The sequence below is a fragment of the Balaenoptera acutorostrata genome, chromosome 7 (assembly GCF_949987535.1).
Source record: "Balaenoptera acutorostrata chromosome 7, mBalAcu1.1, whole genome shotgun sequence".
Classification (NCBI taxonomy): Eukaryota; Metazoa; Chordata; class Mammalia; order Artiodactyla; family Balaenopteridae; genus Balaenoptera; species Balaenoptera acutorostrata.
Window position 1 is genome coordinate 3,546,013 of NC_080070.1, and position 25,931 is coordinate 3,571,943.

General features: G+C 38.9%; 1 protein-coding gene across 4 annotated transcripts in view; it reads right to left on the minus strand.

The window, feature by feature from the left end:
- DPP6 (dipeptidyl peptidase like 6) overlaps window positions 1–25,931 on the minus strand; it is a 977,175-nt gene that overhangs the window by 410,881 nt on the left and 540,363 nt on the right. For all 4 annotated transcript variants that reach the window (XM_007165456.2, XM_057550287.1, XM_007165455.3 and 1 more), the window contains exon 2: window positions 25,717–25,831. In XM_007165456.2, the coding sequence (XP_007165518.1) occupies window positions 25,717–25,831 (115 nt within the window). The remainder of the gene's footprint in view (window positions 1–25,716; window positions 25,832–25,931) is intronic.

Below are 25,931 nucleotides of genomic sequence, written 5' to 3' on the forward strand. Positions count from 1 at the left end.
CCTAAAGTGTCATTTTCTGTTTTCCCTAGTTGATTTATATTTCTTTGGAGTTAAGTTCTTATATGTGTTAAGCTGGTGTGCTGCTTTTAGGGGATGGTTTCTGTGGGTCCTTCGATCTTGGTTGAAAGGTTCTCTCCTGCAAGTGTCCTGGGTCATGAGAGACTCCTGGTGGTGTGGTCACAAGAATGTCCTGGGCAGTCAGAGGGTCCATCCGGGTAATGGCTCTCACCAGGCCTGTGTGGCCATTTGGGCTGGAGCCCTTTCAGAGATTCAAGAACCTCTGAACATAAATGCCATTTTAAGGCAGGGGGCACTTGTCCAGCCTCTGGCCTCCATAGACACCAGGATCCTATCCCCTCCTGTTGGGCCCGACTTCAGCCTCTGTTCCTTTAGGGCGGCAGGGATTTAGCCTTGCTTGCTGCTGTAGGTTTTTACTTGGTCCTTCTTCTAAGGATACTTTTCTATTCTAGGTATAGGAAGAACTCCCTTTCTGGTTTTTGCCTGCAGCTATGTTTTTACTATATATCTTCTCTCATTTCTAAACGCTTGAAATGAAAAGGAAAAACTTCTATGCTCAACCTGTCATCTTTAAATGAAAATCAACATACACATGGAGATATAAGAAGTGGCCAGTGGCTCTTAGAGTTTGGACTTTATCCTGAAGAAAATTTGGGGATGATTGAAAAGTGAAGTTTCCTTCAGTCCTATAGTTAGATAACCACATGGCACTTGTAATTAACTTGGCATCTTGGTTAGCTCACCGGCATGCAAAGGTCTGTTATAATCTGTAGTGATGTAGTTGTTCTTTGTGTAGGTCAGTATATAATGCAAGGCTCCTTTCCATTCCTGATGCTTGTTAAATAGTTATGTTGTTAAACAGTACAATTATTGGACAACATTTTGGAACCTCTTCTCCAGGGATTTTTAATATTAGAAACAAATCCCTTGACCCTAAAGCAGGTTAATCTGACGCATAATCTTCCCAGGTGTTTTCAATCACTGCTAGTAGGGGGTTAGCTACTGACAAACCCAATGTGATAACAGAGAAAACCTACCCAGATTAGTCAGAAGTCTCTTGTAAACTCTGCTTTTGTTAGAAATTGGAATAACTGACAACTCTAAAATGTTTTGCAGTCTTTGGAGGATTCTGACAGTTACTACCTCTCGATTCTACAAGAAGGAGGACGAAGGAAAGCCATTTTATGGAAGGTAAACCTGAGCTCCTGAGAGGCTGAGTGGCTTCTCCAAAGATTCACGGGAAGGCAGTAAAGCTAACATTAACCACATTTGCAGAACTTAAATATTGACATTATTCACAGAATCTGGCTTGTTCACAACCTATTCCAGAACTGGGATGCTAATAAAATCACAAAATGCAGGTAATGTTAATGATGATCCTGATAAAACACTGTGCTCTCCAGGTAAAAAAGTTTTCTGTAAATAAAGAAAAGGTTGGAAAAAAACATTTTAAGGCATACGTTTCCTTAATTATAAAAAAGTTAGCCACCAAATCGGATTAACAAGGAACTCATACTCTCAGTATAATGGCTGGCACGTAGCAAGTCGTCACCCTGCTGTGAGCGGTTTGGCTGATGTCAAGCACTAAGTGCTTTCAAAGCTTGAAGGGGACAAGGACAGTGTGGGTGAGTCAGAAGTAGCTCCACAGAGAGACAGACCCCAACCTGAGACTCAGAGTAAAACTCCTCTTACATTTAGAATAAGTCACTGGGAAACTTGCATGTTATTTCTATAGAAGTTGATAATATTTGTATGTTTCCATACAAACACCTACAGAAGAACATGTGGAAATCAATTTTTCATTTTTCAGTGTTTGCACTGTTGATTCACAAGTTCCAATGATAAAGCATTTGCTGAAAAGCAAATCGCTGCAGCCTGTTCCACTGACGACTATCCTAACACAGAGAGCTGCGCAGTAAAAGGAAAAAGCTCAGTGAAAACACAGGAAACATTTCCCTTCACTCTGCCCGCATGTGAGCTGAATGAGTCCACTATGTCAGATATGGTTAGAGGCTGGGCCCAATACTTCCAATTAGATTTATTTTTTCTTTCTTTCTTTTTTAAATAAAAGAAGTTCAGTCAATAATAATGTCTGCTATAGATACTACTCATATTTCCTTGGTAGGTAGATTCTTATCATAATGAAAGAATAAATTTAGTTACGCTTCACTACCAACAGCTTAGGAACAACGACATTTAAACCAGGTAACATGCCTACAAATCATGATATGAATTTGGGAATTTTTCACCTAATCCTGAGTTAACCTGTCCAGATCATCTACCATGTGAATCCTTAGGTCAGGACTGAGCAGGAAACATCTCATGCATAGACAGAAATCCTAGAGACAGCAGGAAGCAGCAGCCACTGAGTCAAGGGAGCACTCTATCCCTTTACAAAGAGTGCGATTTACTCCAAATCACAGCAAAATACAATTCTCTGGAGAAATCTCTCTGGAAAAGTCCACGCCCGAATGTAAGAAACTAAGTATCTATGGTTGGGTTAAGAACTGCATTAAAAATAGGGTTGCCATATGATCCAGCAATCCCACTCCTGGACATATACCCAGATAAAACTCTAATTTGTAAAGACAGATGCACGTCAATGTTCATCGCTGCACTCCTTACAATAGCCGAGACATGGAAACAACCTAAATGTCCACTGACTGATGAATGGATAAAGAAGATGTGGTACATATATACAGTGGAGTACTACTCAGCCATAAAAAGAAATGAAATAATGCCATTTGCAGCAATATGGATGGACCTAGAGATTATCATATTGAGTGAAGTTAAGTCAGACAGAGAAAGAAAAATACCATATGATATCACTTATATGTGGAATCTAAAAAAAAATGATACAAATGAACTTATTTACAAAACAGAAACAGACTCACAAACATAGAGAACAGACTTGTGGTTGCCAAGGGGGAGGGGAGTGAGGGAGGGATGGATTGGGAGTTTTGGATTAGCAGATGCAAACTATTATATATGGAATGGATACACAACAAGGTGCTAATGTATAGCACAGGGAACTATCGATATATTCAATATCCTATGATAAACCATAATGGAAAAGAATATGAAAAAGAATGTATATATATGTAAACTGAGTCACTTTGCTGTACAGCAGAAATTAACACAACACTGTAACTCAACTAGACATCAATAAAATTTAAAAAAAAAGAATTACATTAAACCACGTTGTCAGGAGTGATGGTGGAGGAGCTACAAGAAAATCCACAGTCAAGGCTGCTTTTAGGATGTATTTCTTTTTGACTCATCCGAACAAAGGTGATCATGCTTTCCCTTCTGCTCCCAAGAGTCAGCACTGAACTGATTACTTCCTTTCAAGTCTGTTTTCCATACTAGCTTGATTGTTCCCCTTTTCTTTTTAAGACAAAAATTGTGTCTTCTTCATCCCTGTAAGGAGCCTGGCACATACACACATTCAGCTAATTTCTGTTAAATGAGCATTTTTAAAATCTACATCTTTGCTTTCACTTTTTGCTTATTTTTTGTAATAAAGTCTTTTCATTACTGAAATATATTATTTATGGTTATAACCCAAATTTATATCTACAAAGAGTCCCACAGATATTGATTTATCTTAAAGGCTTTTTCTTACAAGTTCACATATCTTCTGAAGCATCTAAGGAAGCTCAGAGCATAATACCGAAATTAGTCACATTGTACATTTTACTCAAATGCTGGAGACCAAGTTATCAGCATTATTCAACACAGCCTGTAAATTAAGAAGTTCTAGATGTCGTGCTTTTTTTAAGCTTCTCAATCAAAAACATCAAAGATATTCATCTCTTCTTTATGCCCTTACCTTATTCTTTTAGATCTAGGAAATAAATTAAAACCTTAAAATATATTTATCCACCTGCTTCCTTTAGTGAGCTATAACCATTGGACTTCACATAATAAAATGCACAAAGGTTGATATGTTTACCTAATCTTCTCCTTCTTTTGGACATTTTTATTAAGATAAAATTCACACACTATAAAATTCACCCATCGGAAGTGTGCAACTCAATGGTTTCAGTATGTTCAAAAGAGTTGTGCAACCACCACTGTGATCTAAGTTTAGAACATTTTCAGTATTCCCCCTCCCGAAGACTCCATAATCATTAGCAGTCACTCTCCGTTCCCACCCCTTTCTTCCCAGGCCTAAGCAACGAAAAATTTATTTTCTGTATCTATACATTTGGCTAGTATGGGTAACTCATATAGAATCATACAATATCTTGATCTTTTGTGATTGGCATATTTCACGTGTCATAATATTTTCAAGTTTCATCCACGTAATAGTATGTAATAATATGCATCAGCACTTCACTCCTTTTTACAGATGAATAATACTCCAAAGCTAATGGCGTTGAGCATCTTTTCATATGCTTATTGGCTATTTCTCTATCTTCTTTGCTCCCCTTATCCAGATGGTAAAAGATGCAAAAGTTGAGAAATTCACTATTAGAGAGAAAAAGCAGTAGATGTGGCACAACAAACTTTTGCCAATATGTCTGAAAGATCAAAAGCTCAGGGTATGCAGACACACGAAAAGCTCTTTGAAACCTAAGTGTGTAACTCATAGATCTCCTCAGCCATCTCAGCAGAAGCCAGACATAGAGAAGGGAGTATCTAGGAAAATCCTGTGGAGGAGTCTTGTCTAATGGAATGAATCCCTATGACATACATAGGACACCCACAGGTTCTTAAGAATTCTATATCTGCAGGAGCATTGCCAGCTTGGACTGGAAAGGACAGAGAGACTATGAAATAAAAGAAGGGCGTCAGACTTCCAAAATCCTCAGACGGGAAATAGGCTGATAAAATTACTCAGCTACAAACTCATGCTACCTTTCATGAAGAAGAAGAATGATCTCCAGAGGGCAGAGCTGAAAGCCACAGAGCATTATTCCCAGGCCTCTAAAACTAAAGGAGTTTGCCCAATTGGATTTAGAAATGGTTTGGAACTGGTGACCCCTTTTTTCCTTCAATTTTCCCCTTTTTTGAACAGAAATGCCTGTAACTGTTATCCTATGCCTGTCTCACCACTGTATTCAGAAGAAGACACTTACTTCTTTCGTTTCACAGACTCACGATAGTGATGAATTTTGCCCCAGGATGGAGCACACCCCGTCTTACCCATAACTCATCTAGATGATTTACATGATGATACTTGGGACTGCTGAGCTGATGAGATGTTGGGCTCTGAACCGATGCTGTAATAGTTTGTGGCTTCTGGGGGCCTTAGGATGGAGTGAATGTACTTTGCATGTGGGATGGATGTAAATCTTGGAGGTCAGACTGTGTAGACAAGGTAATGCCAAGCAAAGATGTCCTTATGTACTGGTGTTATGGACTGAATTGTCTCCTCTCTCCCTAGTTCATATGTTGAAGCCTTAAATCCCAATGTGACTGTACTTGGAGACAGAACCTTAAAGGATGCAGTTAAATGAGATCATAAAGGTGGGGCCCTAATCCAACAGGACTGATATCCTCGTAAAAAGAGAGGTATAGAGATGGAGCTCTTTCTTTCTCCCTCTCTGTGCATTCAAGCAGAGAAAAAGCAATGTGAGACACAGTGACAAGATGCCATCTGCCAGCCAGGAAGAGAGGTCTCACTAGGAACCAACCCTGCTGGCCCTTAACCTTGGGCTTAAAGACTCGAAAACTGTAAGAAAATAAATTTCTGTTGTTTGAATGCAGTCTATGGCTTTGTTATGCCAGCCCAAGCAGAATAATACAACTGGTATTTTCAAAATTTCAATTTGCAAACATTTGTTGTTAGCACACAGAAACACAATTAATATTTGAATATAGACCTGTATTCGGTAACCTTTCTAAACCTACTTATACATTTTATTAGCATTATCTATATGGGTGTTCATTTTGTCTGCAATAAAGACAGTTTTACTTCATTTCAAGTAGAAACAATCCATTAGAATTTCTAAGAAAACGGGTTTGTTTAAGAAAGGCAAGGTCCAAATAAGAATAAACTAGTTGCAGCTATTGATGGATTTTAAGAAACAAGAGTCTATTTGACCTGAAGGCCTCCAGACAAACTGTTTAGTGATACAGAACTACAATTTCTCTCTCCCTATGGCTTTATCTGCATTGTCAGGTTTTACAAGAGAAATATATGTCTAAGCAAAAAATTGTGAATGTTTTAAATAAATTTTCCTATTTATTTATTTGGAATAACTTCTCTTGTTTTTATCTTTTATAGGTTCTTTAGGTGATTATCCATAGACTTTGTAGTAAATGGTAAAGCTGTAATCTATTCTTGATACTTAGGTAAATTTCATTTTTTTTTTCAATACAAAAGCAAAATGCTTTTGCATTTGTTTTAAAGATCTGTGTTTTTTTTTTTTTTTAGTTGAAGGATAGTTGATTTACAACGTTGTGTTAGAATTTTCCATTTTAAAATCAACTGATTGTTTCGGGGGAGATTTTATTAGGTGGAAAGTTGTAAATGTCACCCAGAGCTGAGAGAAAGAGCTGGAGCCTCCGCGTTGGAATAGAGGAGAAGACGTGTAGGCGCCAGCTTCTCCCTCTTGTCTAGTGAGAAGCCAGGAGGCTCCACTTAAGATCAGCAGAACAAGAAATGTATGTTTAAAGAAAGTCTCACGTGAACTTATGAAAGAGATCTCCAGAGGAATGAAAAATAACTTGATAGGTTCTACAACCCAGAGTGAAGAAAAGGAAGTGGGAGGAAATGTAAGTGAACTAAATGTTCTACCTTGATGGGAAGCAGTCTGTGAATACTGATATACGAGCATAACGTTAAGGATGACAGGAATAAATACCAGAAGAACCAAACTCAGAAATGGTCAGAAGTAATGATATCTAGGGACTGGTTGCAGAACAGATAATATGAGAAAAGTATTACTATAATTTTATTTAGATTGTTAATATGTTTTTCACTGTTTATTCTTCTGTTTATATATATTATTTGGGCAATAAATATTAATAAGGTTGTATTCTGATCATAAGCATACACTGGCACCCAAATTTATTGTGACTGAGCACGTGTCTTCACGATGCACCAATGCCAAGGTCAGCTAACTTAGTCTTCCCAAAGCACAGTGTGCTACATGAACAAGGTGTGCAGATCCCAACAGAGAAGTGGGCGGGGCAACTCTTTACCTGGTGCCTGCAGCAGGCACGTCCATCTCAAAATACTGGTGTCACAATAGCAAATACCCTACACACATTTAACGGATGATTTAGTTTCGAGAACCATTATCATTTGTCATACAAAATGTCCATTTTTTAATTTGAATTTTATTAGCTTTGTTGATTGATCTGTATTTAACTTGGCTCTTGCTGTTAAGTTTATATGAATTGTAAGTGGAGTCTGTATCTGCTTAATGCCTGGAAGTAAAATAATAAAAAGAAATAAGTCAATGTGGGAGGTAGATACTGTCTTTTCTTCTCAAATTTTTAAAAACACAAGCTGATCCCTAAGATGGTTAACAGATAGTCTGACCAGGTCCACGAACTTCCTGAAATGTATTCACGTATTTATGAGCACATATATGCCCTTTTCCCCCTTCCAATGACAAGATCACTCATGGGTTTAACACATGCTAAAAGCAGTTATGACATATAAATTGTTATAGACAGCAGGAGCCATAAGAGTACAATCTCAAATTCAGTGCCTGGCATTCCAGACTCTCCCAATCAGCCTTAACTCCTGACACTCGTCACATCCCTCAATGCTTGCAGGCCAGGCATCTCCTGTTCAGCAAGCACACCAGGCTCATTCCGGCTCATGGTGACCTTCCTTCTTTTCCTTCCATTAACACCGGATCTGTCTTTCAAATTCCTCATCCTCCAAAATACCCTCCACAAATGCTTCCTGTCATCACCGATCTCTCCCATATTTTGGATTGTCATAACAAATATTACCCGCACCACCCATTTACAGCACTTAGTCTCAATTAGCATTGACACATTAACTTTAATCAGAAACAACAGTAAGAAGAATAGCAAAACAAATACCTATTTCAAGACTAGAGAGACACGACTCACCCAATTCATCAGCTGGCAGGTGGGTGTGAAAAGAACCTATAAACGCAACCACAGATGCCCAAGTGCAAATGAACAATACTAGAGACCCATCAAGTAACCTGTGTGTCCCAGGACAGGACACCTGGTCATAGTCACTGATAATAATGGACTATGCCAAGACTGGATTTGGGGGATGAGTTTAATGTAGGAAGGAGAACCGAGAGGAAATGCCTAGGAAAAATGGGCAAGCCACCTATTTCTACAAGAAACAACAAGAAGCAGTAAGGTATTCATGACTTGTTATGATATACACAAAAGTTATTAAATTACTGTTAAGCCACTGTGCAATTTTCATAAGGATTATGAGAGACCTCATGAAAAGACAATCCATCACCAACTAAAACACTGGGCATAAATACAACTTAAAGTATAACAATGAATCTCACAAACATTATATTGAACAAAAGAACCAGCTGTAAAATAATAGATATTACATGATTACATTAACAACGTAAGTGCAAAAAGTATAACAGTATGCAAAATTATTTTATGATGTTAGAAATTCGGTTAGCCTTAGGGAGATTAATGATGAGAAAGCGTATGGGGCAGCTTTGGGGCAGCTTTGGGATGCTGGCTACATTCTGGTTTTTTAACCTGGGTGCAGGCTATGTCGTCTGTTCAGTTTGAAAATTCATCAAACAACATAGTATTTTATATATATATAAATGATACATATTTGTATATATAAAAAAACATATATCATATTTTATATAAATAATGTTTTTAAATTGTTTGTTCCAGAATTTTTTTCTTTTTTAAAAAATTTTTATTCGAGTAGAGTTGATTTACAATGTTGTGTTAGTTTCAGGTGTTCAGCAAAGTGAATCAGTTATACATATACATATATCCACTCTTTTTCAGATTCTTTTCCTGTATAGGCTATTACAGAGTATTGAGTAGAGTTCCCTGTGCTATTCAGCAGGTCCTTATTAGTTATCTATTTTATATATAGTAGTCTGTATATGTCAATCCCAATCTCCCACCCCCTTACCCCCTGGTAACCATAAGCTTGTTTTGTTTGTTTTCTAAAACATTATATATATATATACATATATATATATATATATATATGTATATATATATATATATAATATTATGTATATATAATAGTTTATATATATATATATAATGTTTTTAAATTGTTTGTTCCATAATCTTAAAAAGATAAACTTACAACACGGAGTTACCACTTCACAACTATGAGAATGACCAATCAGAAAATCTGAACCACTGACAACACCAAATGCAGGCGAGGATGTGGAGCAACAGGAACTCTCATCACTGCTGGTGGGAACGCAAAACGGTGCAGCCACTTCGGAAGACAGTTTGGTGGTTTCTTACAAAACTAAACATACTCATCGTATGACCCAGCAATCATTCTCCTTGGTATTTACCAAAGGAATTGAAAATGCATGTCTCACAGAAGCCTTGACACGAATGTTTGCAGCAGCTTTATTCATAACTGCCAAAACTTGGAAGCAACCAAGATGTCCTTTAGTAGGTGAACGCAGCAATAAATTGTGGTACATCCAGACAATGGAATATTATTTAGTGCTAAAACGAAATAAACTATTAAACAATGATAGTTCCTCCATGGAGGAACCTTACATGTATATTGCTAAGTGAAAGAAGCCAATCTGAAAAGGCTACATACTGTACGATTCCAACTATATGACATTCTGGGAAGGACAACACTATGGAGACAGTAAAAAAAACCAGTGGTTTCCAGGCATTATAGTGGAAGGGAGAATGAACAGACAGAGCATGGAGGATTTTTAGGGCAGCGAGACTACTCTGCATGATACATGCCATCACAAATGTAAAGGCAGATACGTGCCATTATACATTTGTCCCAGTCCATAGACTGTACGACACCCAGGATGAACCCTAATGTAAACTATGCACTTTGAGTGATAATGACCTATCAATGTAGGTTCATAAACTGTCACAAAGGTACCGTCTGGTGAGGGATGTTGATGGTAGGAATGCCATGCATTTCTGGGGGAAGGGGGTGAATGGGAAAACTCTGTACCTTCCTCTCAATTTTGCTGGAACCTAAGACTGCTCTAAAAAATAAAGCCTATTTAAAAAATCCATGGAAATTTTATTACAGAACTTTCTTTGTTAACTAGCAGTAACAACTCAAGTGGAGGGATTCTCTCAGATGTATCAATAATTTTAATATGTAGCTTTTCCCCACATAAACCCATTTCATACTATTTTGACTGGTGTAAATTCAGAACACTTGACCGAGTTTCTGACTTGGATGCACTTACACCCTCTTGCAAGAGAATCCGATTTACGAACTGTAACTGCCTATTCGCTAGATTTCTCTCCCTCTCAGTAAAGCCTATTGAGTCCAAGTGAAAATTAAAAAAAAAAAGAAAAAAAGATGAGCTGGGAGCTAGCAATGCAGTTACAGACATTAGATATAAATCAAACAGTTATGAAATTTCAATTCCATAACAATAACCTCTCTGTTATGCTCCCACCCAAAAGATGGAGTCTTATATTCTGGTAACCTCTGCTTGGCCTTAACCCAAAGTCTACCTTCAACATGACTTTCAAATATCCAAGGCTTTTCGTTTTTATACCACCTAAAAGTGTTCTAGTGTTTTCCATCACAAACAACTGTCCATCTTCTCTACAGTGAAAATCCAGAAAAGTCAAATGTCAGGGATGTTTTAATGCAAATATGATCCTGGTGGATTTTTCAGCTCCCACAACCATAACTGTGGCATTAAAGATTATCAGAGTCCTTTTCATCAGAATGCAAGAGCTGTAGCTGCCCAAAAAAAGGCATACGCTGAGTGTGACCTATTGCAGACACATATTTAATATCTGAAAATAAAAAAGGTAACTTTGAGTCTATTATTCCAAAGAGAAATTTAGAAAAGGGCACAGACTAGCAAGGGAGAAATGAATGACAAAACTGAAAAGGACACATTCTCATCTGGCTAATCCCTTTGGAACTAAGATTGCCTTAAACACTTTTAATTTGATTTCTAAAACATAAATTGTGCATAACTGGTGATAATTAGGCTGTACTGTAGAACAAAGGTACTTGTTGCTCAGAAATATTACCACGAGGCCCTTCGAGATCCTAGGGCACCAAAGTGGCATTCCATCACGATCCTTCCCAAGTTGGAAAGGGGATCCACATATGCTCAGAAACATTTTCACCAAAAGACTGACTCCAAGGAGTTCGTAATGAATTGGGGGGTTAAGTAGAAAGCAGATGCTTTAATCTGAGTTTTAACAAAGCAGAATACAAGACTGGAAAGAGGTAGCACTTGAAAAGATAGTTTTTTAAAAAGTACATGCTATGAATTTCAAGTCAGTCTATGAAAGGGAAGCAAGGCTGGTAGGGATGCACCCAAACTGTGCACATATGTCCAGGGTGTTATTACTACTAGGACTCTCTGCTCTTCAAAACTTAACTTCCTCCCTCGTACAGTGGAAGCCACTCCTGCCGCGGACTTACGGAGAGATGAGTACTAGAGAGAGATGTGCTGGACACTTTGGGGGCCATGGATGAGTTGATGGCCATGCCGTATGTTATGTCAAAGATTCAGTTACTCACAACTCAACAGGTCTTTAACCAGCCCCGCCTGTGACTTCTGTTTTATTTTTGCTTCATGATTACACCACTGTGAAATTCTCCCTGTGCACGTTCTGTCTTTTTCAGTGGATCTCAGCTCTCCTGGAGAACACGTGCATCTTCTCTGCCCACACTTCGCCCAGCACTGAGCTCAGTGCCCTCAGCCCCCTGCAGGGATCGTTCACGTTTGGTCAGTGGAGAGGCACTGCTGGTCGATGTGAGGATGCTCTGCACGGCAGTGAACTCAAGAAGGCTCGGAATGGCCTGCCGTCCTCCTGTGCGTGGAAGAATTGTGAAACAAAAGCCACTGCTGCATCCCGGGAGAGGCACGAGCCGGTGATGGGAGGCACTCACCACTGAACCGGCCTGTCTGACTGTCCTAAGCCTAGGACACACAGTCCCTGAGCAGCACAACTGAGAAAGCAGCACTAGCTATGAAAGTCCAACAAAGCCAAAGGGTCCGGCAGGCTCAGCCACATTCTTATTTTAACAGAAGAAAAAAAGAAATTCTGCTCAAAGCCTTTTCTGGAACACAGGGATTCACTAGGGGCTCACCTCATTGTTGCCCCTGACAACTGGCCATCAGCATTCAGAAAGATACCGGTTGACGATGACTGTGTTCTCTGTTTACTGCAGAAGGGATGCTGCTGAGATGGTTCCCGCTGCACAAGGACTGAATGTAAAACACTTTCAGGATTAGCAGCTGCATCTAAGAGAACAGGAGTTTCCCTGTACAGCTGGGAAGACCCAGGGACAGCTCTCTGCCTGGCATTGACTTGGCCACGTGGAAGGGAAGGTCACAGAACTGGCTCTTAGCCTTAAGTTACTCAGTCCAGATGTTTCCCACCCAGCCGTGTTGCTCTGAACCGCTGGTGTGAGAGCAGCCCCCAGCAGCTCTTCTATCTCCCTTTGAGGTGATGGCTGCAGGAGCCCTCGGATTCTGGGTGACATGAACGCTCACGTACCTCGGTGGGGGTGGGAATGACTGCAAACTACCTAAACCATCATTGCTTCCTAACTTTCAAAGTGAGTGCTGGACAATCACAGTATCACATCTTCGATAATCATGTTCTCACATAAAGCACACTTACGTTCACAGAAAAGCAAAGGTAGGAACGCATGCTCCACAGATTCTGAGGGAGACCTGATTTCCTTTCTATTAATTAAAAATATATAGTTGCCAAAGTCCCCAGCTTGCACGAATTAATTGTTAATTAATATAAAACATCAGCAAAATTATAAAAGAGAATAGTATTTGTCTTTACCAATCCCCTGCCCCAATCCCTCTCGAATCTACTCATTTAGATTTTGACAGTTGAATGGATTTTTTTCCTGTTCAGTAAGACGTTCTGTGCTTAATCAGGAGTCCAAGTGTTCCAGGAACTCTTGGCTCTTCCTAAAACTCACGGAGAGAGCAACTTGCTTTTCATAACTGCCACTGAAACCTCTTCACCATTAGGCAAGTGTTATTGTCACTTTAGTATATAAATGGCCAGACTGAATCACTTTTTTTTAAACATCTTTATTGGAGCATAATTGCTTTACATGGTTATGTTAGTTTCTGCTGTATAACAAAGAGAATCAACTATATGAATACATATACCCCTATATTCCCTCCCTCTTGCATCTCCTTCCCACCCTCCCTATCCCACCCCTCTAGGTGGACACAAAGCACCGAGCTGATCTCCCTGTGCTATGAGGCTGCTTCCCACTAGCTATCTATTTTACATTTGGTAGTGTATATATGTCCATGTCACTCTCTCACTTCGCCTCAGCTTACCCTTCCCCCTCCCCGTGTCCTCAAGTACATTCTCTATGTCTGCATCTTTACTCCTGTCCTGCCCCTAAGTTCTTCAGAACCTTTTTTTTTTTTTTGATTCCATATGTATGTGTTAGCATACGGTATTTTTCTCTTTCTGACTTACTTCACTCTGTATGACAGACTCTAGGTCCATCCACCTCACTACAAATAACTCAATTTCGTTTCTTTTTATGGCTGAGTAATATTCCGTTGTACATATGTGCCACATCTTCTTTATCCATTTGTCTGTCGATGGGCATTTAGGTTGCTTCCATGTCCTGGCTATTGTAAATAGTGCCGCAATGAACATTGTGGTACATGACTCTTTCTGAATTATGGTTTTCTCAGGGTATATATATGCCCAGTAGTGGGATTGCTGGGTCGTATGGTAGTTCTACTTTTAGTTTTTTAAAGAACCTCCATACTGTTCTCCATAGTGGCTGTATCAATTTACATTCCCACCAACAGTGCAAGAGGGTTCCCCTTTCTCCACACCCTCTCCAGCATTTATTGTTTGTAGGTTTTTTGATGATGGCCATTCTGACCGGTGTGAGGTGACACCTTATTGTAGTTTTGATTTGCATTTCTCTAATGATTAGTGATGTTGAGCATCCTTTCATGTGTTTGTTGGCAATCTGTATATCTTCTTTGGAAAAATGTCTATTTAGGTCTTCAGCCCATTTTTGGATTGGGTTCTTTGTTTTTTTGATATTGAGCTGCATGAGCTGCTTGTTTATTTTGGAGATTAATCCTTTGTCAGTTGCTTCATTTGCAAATATTTTCTCCCATTCTGAGGGTTGTCTTTTCGTCTTATGGTTTCCTTTGCCGTGCGAAAGCTTTTAAGTTTCATTAGGTCCCATTTGTTTACTTTTGTTTTTATTTCCATTTCTCTAGGAGGTGGGCCAAAAAGGATCTTGCTGTGATTTATGTCATAGAGTGTTCTGCCTAGGTTTTCCTCTAAGTTTTATAGTGTCTGGCCTTACATTTAGGTCTTTAATCCAGTTGGAGTTTATTTTTGTGGATGGTGTAAGGGAGTATTCTAATTTCATTCTTTTACATGTCCAATTTTCCCAGCACCACTTATTGAAGAGGCTGTCTTTTCTCTGTTGTATATTCTTGCCTCCTTTACCAAAAATAAGGTTACCATATGTGCGTGGGTTTATCTCTGGGCTTTCTATCCTGTTCCATTGATCTATATTTCTGGTTTTGTGCCAATACCATACTGTCTTGATTACTGTAGCTTTGTAGTATAGTCTGAAGTTAGGGAGCCTGATTCTTCCAGGTCCATTTTTCTTTCTCAAGATTGCTTTGGCTATTCGAGGTCTTTTGTATTTCCACACAAATTGTGAACTTTTTTGTTCTAGTTCTTTGAAAAATGCCATTGGTACTTTGATAGGGATTGCACTGAATCTGTAGATTGCTTTGGGTAGTAGAGTCATTTTCACAATGTTGATTCTTCCAATCCAAGAACATGGTATATCTCTCCATCTGTATGTATCATCTTTGATTTCTTTCATCAGTGTCTTATAGTTTTCTGCATACAGGTCTTTTGTCTCCTTAGGTAGGTTTATTCCTAGGTATTTTATTCTTTTTGTTGCAATGGTAAATGGGAGTGTTTCCTTAATTTCTCTTTCAGATTTTTCATCATTAGTGTATAGGAATGCAAGAGATTTCTGTGCATTAATTTTGTATCCTGCTACTTTACCAAATTCATTGATTAGCTCTAGTAGTTTTCTGGTAGCATCTTTCGGATTCTCTATGTATAGTATCATGTCATCTGCAAAGAGTGAGAGTTTTACTTCTTCTTTTCTGATTTGGATTCCTTTTATTTCTTTTTCTTCTCTGATTGCTGTGGCTAAAACTTCCACAACGATGTTGAATAATAGTGGTGAGAGTGGGCAACCTTGTCTTGTTCTTGAGCTTAGTGGAAATGGTTTCAGTTTTTCACCACTGAGGATGTTGGCTGTGGGTTTGTCATATATGGCCTTTATTATGTTGAGGTAAGTTCCCTCTATGTCTACTTTCTGGAGAGTTTTTATCATAAATGGGTGTTGAATTCTGTCAAAAGCTTTTTCTGCGTCTATTGAGATGATCATATGGTTTTTATCGTTCAATCTGTTAATATGGTGTATCACATTGATGGATTTGCATATATTGAGGAATCCTTGCATTCCTGGGATAAACCCCACTTGATCATGGTGCATGATCCTTCTAATGTGCTGCTGGATTCTGTTTGCTAGTATTTTGCTGAGAATTTTTGCATCTATGTTCATCAGTGATATTGGCCTGTAGTTTTCTTTTTTTGTAACATCTTTGTCTGGTTTTGGTATAAGGGTGATGGTGGCCTCGTAGAATGAGTTTGGGAGTGTTCCTCCCTCTGCTATATTTTGGAAGAGTTTGAGAAGGATAGGTGTTAGCTCTTCTCTAAATGTTTGATAGAATTCGCCTGTGAAGCCATCTGGTCCTGGACTTTCGTTTGTTGGAAGATTTTTAATCACAGTTTCAATTTCAGTGCTTGTGATTGGTCTGTTTATATTTTCTACTTCTTCCTGGTTCAGTCTTGGAAGGTTGTGCTTTTCTGAGAATTTGCCCATTTCTTCCAGGTTGTCCATTTTATTGGCATATAGTTGCTTGCAGTAATCGCTCGTGATCCTTTGTATTTCTGCAGTGTCAGTTGTTACTTCTCCTTTTTCATTTCTAATTCTATTGATTTGAGTCTTCTCCCTCTTTTTCTTGATGAGACTGGCAGATGGTTTATCAATTTTGTCTATCTCCTCAAAGAACCAGCTTTTAGTTATATTGATCTTTGCTATCGTTCCTTCATTTCTTTTTCATTTATTTCTGATTGATCTTTATGATTTCTTTCCTTCTACTAACTTTAGGGTTTTTTTGTTCTTCTTTCTCTAATTGCTTTAGGTATAAGGTTAGGTTGTTTATTTGAGATGTTTCTTGTTTCTTGAGGGTAGGATTGTGTTGCTATAAACTTCCCTCTTAGAATTGCTTTTGCTGCATCCCATAGGCTTTGGGCCGTTGTGTTTTCATTGTCATTTGTTTCTAGGTATTTTCTGACTTCCTCTTTGATTTCTTCAGTCATCTCTTGGTTATTTAGTAGCATTTTGTTTAGCCTCCATGTGTTTGTATTTGCTACAGTTTTTTTCCTGTAATTGATATCTAGTCTCACAGCATTGTGGTCGGAAAAGATACTTGACACGATTTCAGTTTTCTTAAATTTACCGAGGGTTGATTTGTGGCCCAAGATATGATTTATCCTGGAGAATGTTCCATGAGCACCTGAGAAGAAAGTGTATTCTGTTGTTTTTGGATGGAATGTCCTATAAATATCAATTAAGTCCATCTTGTTTAATGTCTCATTTAAAGCTTGTGTTTCCTTATTTATATTCATTTTGGATGATTTGTCCATTGGTGAAAGTGGGGTGTTAAAGTCCCCTACTATGATTGTGTTCCTGCCGATTTCCCCTTTTATGGCTGTTAGCATTTGCCTTATGTACTGAGGTGCTCCTATGTTGGGTGCATAAATATTTATAATTGTTATATCTTCTTCATGGTTTGATCCCTTGATCATTATGTAGTGTCCTTCTTTGTCTCTTGTAATAGTCTTTATTTTAAAGTCTATTTTGTCTGATATGAGAATTGCTACTCCAGCTTTCTTTTGATTTCCATTTGCAAGGAATATCCTTTTCCATCCCCTCACTTTCAGTCTGTATGTGTCCCTTAGTCTTAAGTGGGTCTCTTTTAGACAGCATATGTATGGGTCTTGTTTCTGTGTCCATTCAGCCAGTTTATGTCTTTTGGTGGGAGCATTTAATCCATTTACATTTAAGGTAATTATCGATATGTATGTTCCTATTACCATTTTCTTAATTGTTTTGGGTTTGTTATTGTAGGTCTTTTCCTTCTCTTGTGTTTCCTGCCTAGAGCAGTTCCTTTAGCATTTGCTGTAAAGCTGGTTTGGTGGTGCTGAATTCTCTTAGCTTTTGCTTGTCTGTAAAGGTTTTAATTTCTCCGTCAAATCTGAATGAGATCCTTGCTGGGTAGAGTAATCTTGGTTGTAGGTTGTTCCCTTTCATCACTTTAAATATGTCCTGCCACTGGCTTCTGGCTTGCAGAGTTTCTGCTGAAAGATCAGCTGTTAACCTTATGGGGATTCCCTTGTATGTTATTTGTTGCTTTTCCCTTGCTGCTTTTAAAATTTTTTCTTTGTATTTAAGTTTTGATAGTTTGATTAATATGTGTCTTGGCATGTTTCTCCTTGGATTTATCCTGTATGGGACTCTCTGCGCTTCCTGGACTTGATTGACTATTTCCTTTCCCATATTAGAGAAGTTTTCAACTATAATCTCTTCAAATATTTTCTCAGTCCCTTTCTTTTTCTCTTCTTCTTCTGGGACCCCTATAATTCAAATGTTGGTGCATTTAATGTTGTCCCAGAGGTCTCTGAGACTGTCCTTAATTCTTTTCATTCTTTTTTCTTTATTCTGCTCTGTGGTAGTTATTTCCACTATTTTATCTTCCAGGTCACTTATCCTTTCTTCTGCCTCAGTTATTCCGCTATTGATTCATTCTAGATAATTTTTAATTTCAATTTGTGTTGCTCATCATTGTTTGTTTGCTCTTTAGTTCTTCTAGGTCCTTGTTAAACGTTTCTTGTATTTTCTCCATTCTATTTCCAAGATTTTGGATCATCTTTACTGTCATTACTCTGAATTCTTTTTCAGGTAGACTGCCTATTTCCTCTTCATTTGTTTGGTCTGGTTGGTTTTTACCTTGCTCCTTCATCTGCTGTGTATTTCCCTGTCTTCTCATTTTGCTTAACTTAGTGTGTCTGGGGTCTCCTTTTCACAGGCTGCATGTTCGTAGTTCCCGATTTTTTTGGTGTCTGCCCCCAGTGGATAAGGTTGGTTCAGTGGCTTGTGTAAGCTTCCTGGTGGAGGGGACTGGTGCCTCTCTGCTAATGGGTGGGGTTGTGTTCCTGTCTTGCTAGTTGTTTGGCATGGGGTGTCCAGCACTGGAGCTTGCTGGTCGTTGAGTGGAGTTGGGTCTTAGCAGTGAGACAGAGATCTCTGGGAGAGATCTTGCCGATTGATATTACGGGGGGCCAGGAGGTCTCTGGGAGAGATCTTGCCGATTGATATTACGGGGGGCCAGGAGGTCTCTGGTGGTCCAATGTCCTGAACTCACCTTTCCCATCTCAGAGGCTCAGGCCTGACACCTGGCCAGAGCACCAAGACCCTATCAGCCTCACGGCTCAGAAGAAAACAGAGGAAAACAAGAAAGAAAATAAATAAATAAAATAAATAAAGTTATTAAAATAAAAAATGTTTTTAAATACTATTAAAATAGAAAACTTTAAAAAGTAATAAAAAAAAGAAGAGAGCAACTAAACCAATAAACAAATCCACCAACGATAATAAGCGCTAAAAACTAAACTAAGATAGACATATAAATCAGAAACTAGTCAGTCGCATACAGCAAACCCGAAGTCTACAGTTGCTCCCAAAGTCCACCACCTTAATTTTGAGATGATTCGTCGTCTCTTCAGGTATTCCACAGATGAAGCGTACATCAACTTGACAGTAGAGATTTAATCCCCTGCTCCTGAGGCTGCACGGAGAAATTTCCCTTTCTCTTCTTTGTTCACGCAGCTCCTGGGGTTCAGCTTTGGGTTTGGCCCTGCCTCTGCATGTAGGTCACCCTCTGGTATCTGTTCTTCGCCCAGACAGGAGGGGGTTAAAGCAGCGGCTGATTCGGGGGCTCTGGCTCACTCAGGCCAGGGGGAGAGAGGGGTACAGAATGCGGGGCGAGCCCGTGGCGGCCGAGGCCAGCGTGATGTTGCAACAGCCTGAGGCACCATGTGTTCTCCCGGGGAAGTTGTCCCTGGATCACGGGACCCTGGCAGTGGTGGGCTGCAAAGGCTCCTGGGAGGGGAGGTGTGGACAGTGACCTGTGCCTGCACACAGGCTTCTTGGTGGCGGCAGCAGCAGCCTTAGCGTTTCATGCCCGTCTCTGGTGTCCACGCTGATAGCCGCAGCTCGCGCCCACCTCTGAAGCTCGTTTAAGCAGTGTTCTGAATCTCCTCTCCTCGCACACCCCAAAACAGTGGTCTCTTGCCTCTTAGGCAGGTCCAGACGTTTTTCTGGACCCCCTCCCAGCTAGCTGTGGCACACTAGCCCCCTTCAGGCTGTGTTCATGCAGCCAGCCCCAGTCTTCTCCCTGGGATCTGACCTCCAAAGCCTGAGCCTCAGCTCCCAGCCCCCACCTGTCCTGGCAGGTAAACAGACAAGTCTCTTGGGCTGGTGAGCGCTGGTCGGCACCGATCCTCTGTGTGGGAATCTCTCCGCTTTGCCCTCTGCACCCCTGTTGCTGCACTCTCCTCCGTGGCTCTGAAACGTCCCCCCCGTGCACCCCTGGTCTCCACCAGTGAAGGGGCTGGGCTTCCTAGTGCGTGGAAACTTTTCCTCCTTTACAGCTCCCTCCCAGAGGGGCAGGTTCTGTCCCTATTCTTCTGTCTCTGTTTTTCTTTTTTTCTTTTGACCTACCCAGGTACATGGGGAGCTTCTTGCCTTTTGGGAAGTCTGAGGTCTGCTGCCAGCATTCAGCAGGTGTTCTGTAGGACTTGTTCCACATGTAGATGTATTTTTGATGTACTTGTGGGGAGGAAGGTGATCTCCACATCTTACTCCTCCGCCATCTTGAAGGTCCTCCCTGAATCACTTTTTTAAACAACTTTCCCACCGTTGTTTATGCTAACATCTTAATCGAGATAAAATTCACATATCATAAAGTTTACCTTTTTAATGTATACAACTCAGTAGTTTTCAATGTGCTAAAGAATTGTGCATTCATCACCAGTATCGAATTCCAGAATATCTGCATCACCCCCAAAAGAGGTCTCATTATGATGTGTTGAGGTAGGTTCATCAGTTGTATCAGATGTAACACTCAGGTGGGGATGTAGATAACGAGGGGAACCATGCATGTGTGGGGCAGCACGTTATGTAGGAAACCTCTGTACCTTCCTCTCAATTTTGCTGTGAATTTAAAACTTCCCTAAAACTATCATGTCTTTATAAAAGAAGAAATCTCATGCCTATTAGCAGACATTTCTTACTCTCCCCACTTCCAGTCCCTGGCAACCACTAATCTACTTTTTATCTCTATGGATTTGTCTACTGTGGAATCATACAATATGTGGCCTTTTTGTCTAACTTCGTGCACGTAGCATAATGTTTTCAAGTTTTATCTATGCTGTAGTATGCATCCGTATTCCATTTTTTATAGCTGAATAATATTCCATTGTATGGATATACCACAATTGTTTACCTATTCACCAGGTGAGGGACATTTGGGTTGTTTCTACTTTTTGGCTGTTATGAATGTTTCTATGGATATCTGTATACAAATTTCTGTATGAACATATATTTTCAATTTCCTTGGGTATATACCTAGGAGTGGAATGACTGGGTCATATGGTAACTCTGTGTTTCATTTTTTGAGGAACTACCAGAATGTTTTCAACAGAGGCTACACACTTTTACATTCCTACTAGTACTGAATGAAGGTTCCAATTTTTCCACATCCTCATAAATACTTGTCATTTTGTTTAAAAATATATATATATATTTTTTTGAATTTGACTTGGAGGGTACTATGCTAAGTGAAATGTCAGACAGAGAAAGACAAATACTGTATGATATCACTTATGTATGGAATCCAAAAAGTACAACAAACTAGTGAATATAACAAAAAAGAAGCAGACTCACAGATACAGTGAACAAACTAGTGGCTTCCAGTGGGGAGAGAGAGGGGAGGGGCAATATAGGGGTGGGGGAGTGGGATGTGCAAACTATTGAGTGTAAGACAGGTTACAAGGATTTCTAGTATAACACAGGGAACAGAGTCAATATTTTGTAATAACTGTAAATGGAGTGTAACCTTTAAAAATTGTATAAAAAATAAATGCACAAAAAATAATATGTACATATAGGCATCTGTGATTTTGATTTGCATTTCCCTGATGACTAATGATGTAGAGCATTTTTCTTGTGCTTCCTGGCCATTGGTATTTCTTTGGAGAAATGTTCAAATCCTTTACCCATTTTTAAATTAAATTGTTCGGCTCCTGTTTCGAGTTGTAAGAATTCTTCAAATAACCTGGACGTTAGATGTTTTTTGAAGATATAATTTGCAAATATGCTTCTCCCATTCTGTGGGTTGTCTTTTCAGTTTCTTCATAGTGTCCTTTGACACACAGAATGTTTTATGCTTGATGAAGTCTAATTTATCTACTTTTTCTTGAGTTGCTTGTGCTTTTGGTGTCATATCTAAAAAACAGCTGCTGAATCCAAGGTCACAAAGATTTACTCCCATGTTTTCTTCTAGGAGTGCTAAAGTTTTAGCTCTTATTTTTCGGTTCTTGAGCCACACTGAGTTAATTTCTGTACAAGCTGTGAGGTAGGAGTCCAGTTTCATTCTTTGCATGTAGATACCCAGTTGTACCAGTACCATGTGTTGAAAAGACTACTTTTTCCCCATCAAATGGTCTTAGCACCCTTGTCAAAAATGAATGCAAAATAACTGTATGGGTCTATCTTTGAACTCTACATTCTATTCCATTGACCTATATATCTATACTTAGGATAGTACCACAATACTTTGATTACTGTAGCTATAGAGGAAGTTTAATATCAGAGATGTAAGTCCTTCAACTGCTTTTTTTCCCCCAAGATTGTTTTGGCTGGTCTGAGTACCTTGCATTTTCATATGAAGTTTAGAATTGGCTTGTCAATTTCTGCAATAAAACTAATTGGGATTTTGATAGGGATTGGGTTGAATCTGTAGATAAATTTGCAAAGTAGTGGCATGTTAACACTATTACATCTTCTAATCCAGGAACATGGGGATAGCTTTCCACTTACTTAGGTCTTCTTTAATTTCTTTCAATTATCTTTGGTGATTTTCAGTGTACAAGTCTTATACTTCTTTTGTTGATTTCTAAGTAACTTATTCCAGGGGTCCCCAACTCCTGGGCCATGGACCGCTACCGGTCCGTAGCCTGTTACGAACTGCGCTGCACAGCAGGAGGTGAGCCGCGGGCAAGCGAGTGAAGCTCCATCTGTATTTACAGCCGCTCCCCATAGCTTGCATTACTGCCTGAGCTCCACCTCCTGTCGGATCAGCGGCAGCATTAGGTTCTCATAGGAGCGCGAACCCTACTGTGAACTGCGCGTGTGAGGGATCTAGCTTGCTCGCTCCTTATGATGATCTGAGGTGGAGCCAAGGCAGTGATGCTAGCGCTGGGGAGTGGCTGCAAATACAGATTATCATTAGCAGAGAGGTTTGACTGCACAGAGATAATAAATCAATCACTTGCAGACTCATATCAAAACCCTATCAGTGAGTGGCAAGTGAAAACAAGCTCAGGGCTCCCAATGATTCTGCATTATGTTGAGTTGTATAATTATTTCATTATATATTACAATGTAATAATAATAGAAATAAAGTGCACAATAAATGTAATGCACTTGAATCATCCTGAAACCATCCTGCCCCACCCCTGTCCATGGAAAAATTGTCTTCCACGAAACCAGTCCCTGGTGCCAAAAAGGTTGCAGACCGTTGACTTATTCCCTTTGAAACTAATGTAAGTGGAATCATTTCTAAATTTCATTTTTGAATTGTTCATTACCAGTATATAGAAATATAAATATTTTTGTATAATGGTCTTGTATCTTCCAATGTTGCTGAACTCATTTATTAGTTATAGTATGTTTTATTTTTTGTGTTTGTGGATTCTTTAAGATTTTCTATACATGAGATCATGCCATCTATGAATAGAGATAGTTTTACTTCTTTTTTACCTGGGTATCTTTTTTCTCCCTTGCCTAATTGTTAGAATCTCCAATACAATGTTAAACAGAAATAGTGAGAGTGTCATCAACAGAGAATCTACAAACAACAAATGCTGGAGAGGGTGTGGAGAAAAGGAAACCCTCCTGCACTGTTGGTGGGAATGTAAATTGATACAGCCACTATGGAGAACAGTATGGAGGTTCCTTAAAAAACTAGAAATAGAATTATCATATGATCCAGCAATACCACTACTGGGCATATACCCAGAGAAAACCATAATTCAAAAAGACACACGCACCCCAGTGTTCATTGCAGCACTATTTACAATAGCCAGGACACAGAAGCAACCTAAATGACCATCAACAGACGAATGGATAAAGATGTGGCACATATATACAATGGAATATTACTCAACCATAAAAAGGAACGAAATTGGGTCATTTGTTGAGACGTGGATGGATCTAGAGACCGTCATACAGAGTGAAGTAAGTCAGAAAGAAAAAAACAAATATCGTATATTAACGTATATATGTGGAACCTAGAAAAATGGTACAGATGAACCGGTTTGCAGGGCAGAAATTGAGACACAGATGTAGAGAACAAACGTATGGACACCAAGGGGGGAAAGTGGCGGGGGGGTGGAGGGGGGGGTGGGATGAATTGGGCGATTGGGATTCACATGTATACAATGATGTGTACAAAATTGATGACTAATAAGAACCTGCTGTATAAAAAAATAAATAAAATTCAAAATTTCAAAAAAAAAGAATATATTGTATAATATGGGAGATATAGCCAACATTTTATAATAACTATAAATGGGGTATAACCTTTAAAAATTGTGAATCACCATATTGTACACCTGTAACTTATATAGTATTGTACATCAACTATACTTCAATTAAAGAATGCAAAAAAAATTAAAAAAAAATAGAGTGAATATCCCTGTATTATTCCTGATCTTAGCAGGAATACTTTCAGTATTTCACTGTTAAGTATAATATTAGCTGTGGGCTATTTATAGATGCTGTTTATAAGGTTGGGAAAGTTTCTTTCTTTGCTCTTTGAACGTTTTATCATGAAAGGATTCTGAACTTTGTCAAATGCTTATTCTGCATCTATTGAGATGACCATGTTTTTTTCTCCCTTTATCCTATTAATATGGGTGTATTACACTGATTTTTCATATGTTAAACCAAATTTTTTTCCTGGGATAAATCCCATTTGATCATGGTGTATAACCCTTTTTATATGTTGCTGATAATTTGGTTCTATTGGCTAGTATTTTGCTGAGGTTTTTGTATCTATATTCATAAGAGATACTGGTCTGTAGTTTTCTTGTGATACCCTTCTTGAGTTTTGGTTTCAGGGTACAAACTACTCTTTTTCCATTTAAGTTTTGTGATTATAGTTTAAACATACCTCAAAATTTGCCTGCACTTTTTGTACCTATCAAAACTTTTTTTACATTGCATTTTTTCCCTCTTAAAGTCTAATACCCGTGTAGTCTATTTATTGAGGATTGGAACATGTTTTTTTTTATGTCCACACAAACTGACACCTAATACGACAAGGGGAATGGATAGTTACACACTGTTTATATATGGTATAATGTTTTCCTATCATGACCCCCCACATGTTTATCTTATGGGCAAAGGCTTTCTTCTTGCCCTAATCTCACCACTCTCTTGCTACTAAATTCTTGCCACTCCATTAAAGCCCACTTCACATATTACTTTCTCCATGAACTTTAACATAAAGGGTCTCTCTCTCTCTCTCTCTCTTTCCTCTCCGCTTCTATACAACTTATGTTTGAAACTTTCAATAATCCATGTCTATATATGTTTTTTTCTGTAGACTTTTGCTGACAATTTTTGTGTATTTTTCTTCCCTGAGAGATTTCTGATTCTGTTTTATACTTCCTTTATTTCATCAGTAGTATCTAGTAAGTAGTTTATCCTTAGTTCACATTCAATATATGTTGTTTTCATAATTTTCTTAATTCATCCTCGATAAAACACCCAGGAATTCCATGAGATATAAAATTATTATACTTATAATGACACCATCTTTAAGCTCATCAGGCATAAATAAATACTTGTGAATTTTAATATATGCCAAGAATTTCCACCCAGTCAACAATTATCTAAGCAAATTCAGAGCATGTAAAATAGATCTTTTTTATTGAAAGCGTATTACATCATTTTAACGTATGGCACAATGAGAATTAGAACCTGGGGAAAATAAATTATATAATGGGTAGTTACTTCGAAAAAATCTCAGAGTAAACTTATGCCCTTTCTCCCTTACAGCAGCTTGCTTTTCCAAGAATAAATGTGAGTACCTGGCGTCAGCAGCACCACTGAGGTGACAATCAGGGAGCAGATGACCAGGATGACAAGCAGTGCGATCGCTATGCCTTTCCAGTTTCTCTGTGGAGGGTTACTCCCCACCAGCTCCTAAAGCAACAGCAGGAAAGAGAAACTCTGTGAGTAAAATAAGGAACTAAAATAAGCCAGTGGATACACTTCATTCAAATCAAGAGCTCAGGCGTATTCT